The sequence below is a fragment of the Montipora capricornis genome, chromosome 14 (assembly GCF_036669925.1).
Source record: "Montipora capricornis isolate CH-2021 chromosome 14, ASM3666992v2, whole genome shotgun sequence".
In the NCBI taxonomy this organism is placed as follows: domain Eukaryota; kingdom Metazoa; phylum Cnidaria; class Anthozoa; order Scleractinia; family Acroporidae; genus Montipora; species Montipora capricornis.
In genome coordinates, this window is record NC_090896.1 from 36,660,786 (window position 1) to 36,668,285 (window position 7,500).

The following is a 7,500-nucleotide window of genomic DNA, read 5'->3' on the forward strand; positions in this document are numbered from 1 at the left end:
TCAGTGTTTTCGGGTCACCCAAAAAGAATGGCGAGTGCAAGTTATTCATCATTGTTTCCATCTAGCTCGTTCCATCATCATGATTACAAGCCCTCCCCTCTGACCTGCAATGCTGAGACTCAAACAGTTTGTAATCTGTCCGTTCTGCCGTTCGTTTTGTCCATCTGGCCGTTTTGACATCCACACTGCAAGTAGGCCTGATGAAGATTATTTTGTTGCATCAACTGACGCCATAAATCAACTTATGGGTACGATGGCAAAATACAATGGAAGATGTCCTCTCTGTGGATATGATCTAGGCATGCAGTCATTTGAGGTGCTGCGGCATGGCCATACTGTTCGCATAAGCGTTTTTTGTGCTGCTGGCCATTCATTGCGATGGTTTTCAAGCAACAGCATTTCAGGAAAGTTTACTGCAAATTTGAGGTATGTCATTTTTTCACTGGTATATTACAATATATACTATAATTTGGAAAATTTATGTTTCTTTGACTTGAGGATCACTGTCAGCAATACATGCACTTGCCTCTTTTGAGAATGGTGCACGGATTTATCAGTACTGGGCTTACATCTCCAGCAGTACTGGGCTTACATCTCCATTGGCAATGTGGAAGAGAAGTACATTTCAACTGGTGATTTGATTACATGCTGGGTTTTTTGTTTTTATATAAAATGGCACAGTCATTGCTTAGGACAAATCTGCTTTCAGTTATAACTGTTGTTGCTGGTAGAAACTAAATTTAACAAACACAATTTTTAAAAAATCTCACACATCCATGCATATCTGCAGGTTTACTAGTACTGAGACATTAATTTTGTGTACTAGATCAAAAAGATGTTCTTGTGCCCTTTTTTTTTTTTTTTCGGATATACTGCATGTGCACCGGAGATAATTTCATTTGCTGAGTATATTGCACGCCAATCGTTTCATTTTTCCAACAAAACCAATGCATTGATGGAACTGGCAGACACATAATGTAACTACATTTCTTTCTTGGCAGTGTACTCCTCCCTTGGCTACAAAAATGCTGTGAAAGCTCTGTATGAGGAAAAACTGCTTGAAGCTCGCAGAGATGCATAACAAGATCCTCAATATGCTGCAAATGGGGATTTTTGTATTTTAGTTATAATTTAAATATATGATGTAGGCACGACATGTTTACAAAAAAGAAGACTAATCTATCTTGCTTCTTGCCTTATACTGTATTACTATTGTGTGTATTTTTTCCAGGTCATCATTACAGATGCAAGACATGACTCAAGTCGTGCTGCACAACACACCACTGTTTCAGCTATATCTCAGCGGTATGAATAATGTGATAACAATAACAGTGATAGGTAGTACACCATACCCTTGGGGTAAATAATACTGGTACAATGACTTTGACTACAAACACAGGACCGGGTTGCATTGGCTGCTCAGCTGAGGAGGCCTGGCTGAATCCACTGTAGTAGCTGCTGTATAATTTACTAAACAAAATGTATTGCAGCTGTAGGCCACAACTTCTTCAGCTGTCGGCACATAGTAGCTGATTATTTATTGTTGGTAGTTAAAATTATGCCTTGGTTTTATTTCATAGCAACAAAAAGGTTATTTATAGCCTCAGTTGGTCAAAGAATGACATGGCCTCGCCTGCTTCACTGGAAGTTCCAATGACTAAAGAAGTGGGTGATTCTCTAACAGCTCTTGGTGAGATAAATGCAACAAGTTGCATCTAGCCTCGTTTTCAAAGTGAGGGTAAGCACAAGGTCTCATGTGAAAGTGAGTTTTATTTCAACGTGAATGCAAACTCATTTCCATATGAAAGACTTGGCACATACCTGGTGAAAATCTTTGAAGGATCTTTAAGGATCTGCAAGGATCTTCACGAGGATCTTTGTGAGGATCTTTCTCAAGATCTTTAAAGATCCTGGACAAGATCTTTATGGATCCTCAAGGATCTTTAAGGATCTTAAAACTTCTTGCCAGGATCCTCAAGGATCTTGCCAAGGATCTTGATGGATCTTCAAAGATCTTCAAGGATCTTGCCAAGATCTTCAAAGGATCTTGACAAGATCTTTGCAAGATCCTCTAAGATCTCAATAAGATCCTTAAGGATCTTTAAGGATCTTCAAAGTTCTTGTAAAGATCCTTTAAGAGCTTTGAAAGATTTTCTTTTATTGTCAAGATCTTTAAAGACTTTTGTAAGACTTTGCAAGATCTTCAAAGATCTCTGCAGGAACTTAAAAAGATCCTCAAAGATCTTGCCAAGATCTTCAAAGTTCTTGTTCAGATCTTTAAAGATCTTTGCAAGATCTTTGCAAGATCTTCAAAGACCTCTGCAGGAACTTTAAAGATCCTCAAAGATCTTGACAAGATCTTCATAGTTCTTGTTCAGATCTTTAAAGATCTTTGCAAGATCTTCAAAGATCTCTGCAGGAACTTTAAAGATCCTCAAAGATCTTGACAAGATCTTCATAGTTCTTGTTCAGATCTTTAAAGATCTTTGCAAGATCTTCAAAGATCTCTGCAGGAACTTTAAAGATCCTCAAAGATCTTGACAAGATCTTCATAGTTCTTGTTCAGATCTTTCAAGATCTTTGCAAAATTTTCAAAGATCTCTGCAGGAACGTTAAAGATCCTCAAAGATCTTCATAGTTCTTGTTCAGATCTTTAAAGATCTTTGGAAGAATTTTAAAGGTCTTAAAAATCTTATCAAGGATCTTTGATGATCTTGATCATTAAATGAATTTTGCAAGTTCTGCAGGGACAATTTGGAAAGGATCTTGCTTAGATCTTGAAATACCCTCAAAATATTTGTTAAAACCCTTACCAAAATGAACTATACTATAACTAGAATTATTTTGTACTCAAAGTATACTGAAGCAATATACTTAAAGTATGCTTTAAACTGCTACTAAAAGTAGACTTTTACTATACTTGTTTCCACCTGATTTTGGAACATCAAAAGTATACTTAAAGTACACTGTGCAGTATACTTAAAGTATACTTACATGACACAACTACCACCACACTACAATGCGAGTGCAGCATACTTTAAGTATACTCAGCAGTTATTTTCCTACCCTCACAGTAGCACAAATAAGGCCCAGAGTATTACATATATAATTATAATGCAAATTCAAAGACAGTCTCATTTATTTGTTTCAGTAGTTTTTATTATTATCTGCATCACAAAGGGCCATTTAAATGACTTTTTCCACAAAGTTCTCAACAACAAAAACCATGTATTAAACTACTAGGAGTTCCTGGGAATTTCTTGGAATACTGTATCTTCATTGGAATGAGTGAGAAAAACTTAGAGTTTAGACCAAAATTTTGGGCAACAGGTGGAATGCTTTTGAACGAGGTCAGAAAAATAAAAAAAGAATAGCTTGAAGTAAGTGAGAAATAGAAGTACATGTACTAGTGCACATGTGGAACACAAGAAACAATTAAGGTTATAATATCCTGCTCCTGTATAATAATATTAATATATATTCCAGCAATTCAGAAATGTGCTGGAAACTACAAAAAATCCATAATTGTAGTCGAGCTATCAACAGTTACTACCATAGCTCACAGACAAAAAAATAGAAAACAGATTTCAAAGCAGTTACATTTTTTTATTTCATGCACCCAAACATTATATTAAGGACTATGCCTACTATCGTTATTGAGCATACGTTCTGCTAATCTCGAGATACTCGCATTTCCTATGGGTAATGCTTATTAATAGAGAGATATTTTTGCGCGATTCAAAACCATGCGGAGAAAGCAGAATTTAGCAAGTGCTCGTGGTATCCTAAAAGAAAATTGGGGGTAACCATGCATTTTTCAGAGATAATTCAGCTTTAATTTGGAAAAGAACGCCATACATTGCTTTGTATTTTAAAACTTTTTACAAATATTGTTGATTAATTATCTTCAAAAAATGCGTGGTTACAACCAATTTTCTTTTTGGATTTCAATAACACTTGTTATGATCTGCTTTTCTTGTATATTCAGTAAACCGTGCAAAAATACCTGCGAATTAGTAGGCACCGTCCTTAATTCATGTCAAAATCTTTGGATTGGGTTCTTGTTTTACATTTAAATATAAAAAAAGCTCTTAAACATTTCAGATAAACCACAGAACTATAACAAGTCTGTAAAGAGAGATCCACAAATTCATCAAACCATATTTGGTACAGGAGACAGAATTGGCTGCTAAGCATTTTTGTGTGCTCTAAAGGGCCTTTCCCTTTTGTGCAGAATTTTTCTTTATACTCTTTCATGGCAACTAAAAAAATACAGTAGATATACTTCAATGATGAATGTAGTGATTCCTCAAAATAACTGATCATTTCTATTACAATTAAAGTGTGCGAAGAGTAGACTCATAAATTTGGGTCTCTTTACTTACAAACCTCAATAATAGCTTTTCTGCATTGATTACAGTACTTGAAATAAAAGTGACAGCATTATTTTAGCATTTTTACGAGAAGGATTCATTTGTCAATCGTGTACATGTAACTTGCCGCATGAGCACTTTTTTCCAAATCATTTGCTTCACCATTTGATCTAAAACTTCATTATTCTTGTTAAAGGTTTACCTTTTTTTTTTACAGGGTTATAGCATTTAAGGCAAGTTAAGTATCCTAGTTGCTTGACAATTGACTTGAAGGTCTGAAAATGTGAATTCTACAGGCATGTAAATCGTTCCTCATTTTGAAGACAATAAGGCATCAAATCACATGTTATTCGTTTAAAATTAACGCTTACCTTTTTACTTCAGTTGCTGTAAGCATTTCCTTGCCTGGATCGGCATTTTAAAGACAAAAACTAACAAAAAAATCGTCACCATACAATGCAAACGTTTGAATAAAACCGCCAAAAATCTGTAAGAGCTTGGACTGGTTATACATAACGTATCTACCCACTAGTTATCGCTTACTGCTGACCAAAACCAAAACGGCACACTAGTTTCCAGTCCGGTCTCTCATGTGTTATTCAAGATGGCGGGAGATGGCAGAGGATGACAATCTTTCTACAGATTCATTTTAAATGAGCAAGGTTTGAAAGATACTGGAGTTCATTGAAGGATTAAGTGCTCACTTGGAGTGTGTAGTTTTCAAGAGTAATGCTTCGACATTTTCCTTTTGGAATAAGGCCGATTATGAGCGCATGAAACAAGGTAATCTGATGATATTTCTCACAATCAGAATAAAAGCTTTCTTTTTCATTTCTCCGTGTACAGAGTGATTTGATGTTTCAAAGTTTGGAGCCTTTAAAGAACATTGCTTTAGCTAAGTACATGTATTATGAATAGTGAATTAACTCGAAAGATATCACATTGACATGCTTTGAATGAGACCAAACCTTCTTATACATGCATTGAGAATTACGCTCCTTTTTTCAAGGCACCAAATGAAATCAAATCCTGAAAGGGTGCACTTAAACTTTGATTGTTGTCTCGCTGGAACATTCATTACTATTGCACAAAATTGCTAGTAGTTTGTAGTAAATATTAATGACACCAACGAATTAACTAATTTGGTCATGTGCAAAATGGATGGATGTATAATTATGCGATGTGCAAAATGGTGTTAATAACCACAATACTGATTTTCTCTTACTCTGAAGACTTTCAAAAAAAATACATCAAGTCTTCCAAGTAATTAAGGAAGTATTTTCTCTTGCAGAAGTACATTTTCAGTATACTTAATTCCTACTTCAAAAACAGTTGGCATATAACATCACAGATTAACTACACAGAATGTGAGGACCAAAGGAAAAAAAGTTGTGCTCACAAGCTTGAATTGAGCATACATACATACATAATTACATATTACATAGATTTTTTTTTCTCGAATTTAAGAGTTTATTAGCAGCATGATTTTAGATTCTGATGCTCATGCTAGTTTAATACTTTACCTTTTGTCTCTTGATATTATTTATGGTAGCCATGATCTCCTGCATGATATATTAAGGGAACTATCGAGCTAATCTGATTTAACCCTGTCTTTGCATTGCAATGAATGAGACAGCAAGTCACAGCTGTTGCAGATTTGAAATAAAGTAATAAACTGTAAAAATAATTATAAAGTGGTTCTCAGTTGTTCTTACTATATCAGCTGACAAACTGAATAATGTGCACTACTTTGAACAAGGTATTAGCCATACCTGTTGGAAAGTCTGACCTTTTTCTGAAAGATCCTCATTCAGGATCTTAAGAATCCTAGGAAAAATCCTGTTTACTCTTACCAAGTATCTTTGCAAGATCTTGATAAAATCCTTGAAGATCCTCAAGGATTCTAGCAAAGATCTTTGCAAGATCCTTCAAAAAATTCGTTTAAGATCTTTGAAAGATCCTCATTGAATCCTCAAGGATCCTCAAGGATCTTAGCAAAGATCTGTGCAAGATTTTTGAAAACATTCCTTAAAGATCTTTGCAAGATCTTGATAAAATCTTTGAAGATCCTTTACGATCTTAGCAAAGATCTTTCCAAGATCCTTGAAAAGATTCCTCAAAGATCTTTGAAAGATCTTGACTGAATCCTCAAGGATCTTTAAGGATCCTAGCAAATATCCTGTAAGGATCTTACAAAGGATCCTTGCAAGATCTTCATAAGATCCGTGAAGATCTTGGAGGATCTCAGCAAAGATCTTTGCAAGATCCTTGAAAAGATTCCTTAAAGATCTTTAAAAGGTCCTCAATGAATCCTTAAGGATCTTTAAGGATCCTAGCAAAGATCCTGTTAGGATCTTAACAAGGATCTTTGCAAGATCTTGATGAAATCCTTAAAGATCCTGAAGGATCTTAGCAAAGATCTTTACAAGATCCTTGAAAAGATTCCTCAAAGATCTTTGAAAGATCCTCATTGAATCCTCAAGGATCTTTAAGGATCCTGGCAAAGATCCTGTAAGGATCTTACTAAGGATCTTTGCAAGATCTTGATAAAATCCTTAAAGATCCTGAAGGATCTTTGCAAAGATCTTTACAAGATCCTTGAAAAGATTCCTCAAAGATCTTTGAAAGATCTTCATTGAATCCTCAAGGATCTTTAAGGATCCTGGCAAAGATCCTGTAAGGATCTTACTAAGGATCTTTGCAAGATCTTGATAAAATCCTTAAAGATCCTGAAGGATCTTTGCAAAGATCTTTGCAAGATCCTTGAAAAGATTCATTAAAGATCTTTGAAAGATCTTTACTGAATCCTCAAGGATCTTGAAGGATCCTAGCAAAGATCCTTGAAAGATCTTTTCTATTAAAGATCTTTGAATTCCTTTTAAAGATCTTTAAAGATCGTTAAAGATCTTTAAAGGATCCTTGAAAGATCCTTATCTTTAAGGATCTTTGACAGGTCCTTAAAGATCTTAAAAGATCCTCAAAGATCCTGTAAGGATTTTCACCAGGGATACCCAGGCAACTTGGCAGTGGCCTATTAATTTTGTTTCCTAATTGTTTTTTTTTTTTTGCTGATCCTGTGTGCACTAGACTCATGACATTCAAGTAATGTTTTCTTACTAGTTAGTTT

The 7,500-nt window shown here is 35.0% G+C and overlaps 1 protein-coding gene across 2 annotated transcripts in view; it reads left to right on the top strand.

Moving 5' to 3' along the window:
* LOC138032224 (uncharacterized) overlaps positions 1-7,500 on the top strand; it is a 10,437-nt gene that overhangs the window by 297 nt on the left and 2,640 nt on the right. For both annotated transcript variants that reach the window (XM_068879847.1, XM_068879848.1), the window contains exons 2-3: positions 66-426; positions 1,232-1,305. In XM_068879847.1, coding sequence (XP_068735948.1) covers positions 110-426; positions 1,232-1,305 — 391 coding nt within the window. In that variant the 5' untranslated portion in view covers positions 66-109. The remainder of the gene's footprint in view (positions 1-65; positions 427-1,231; positions 1,306-7,500) is intronic.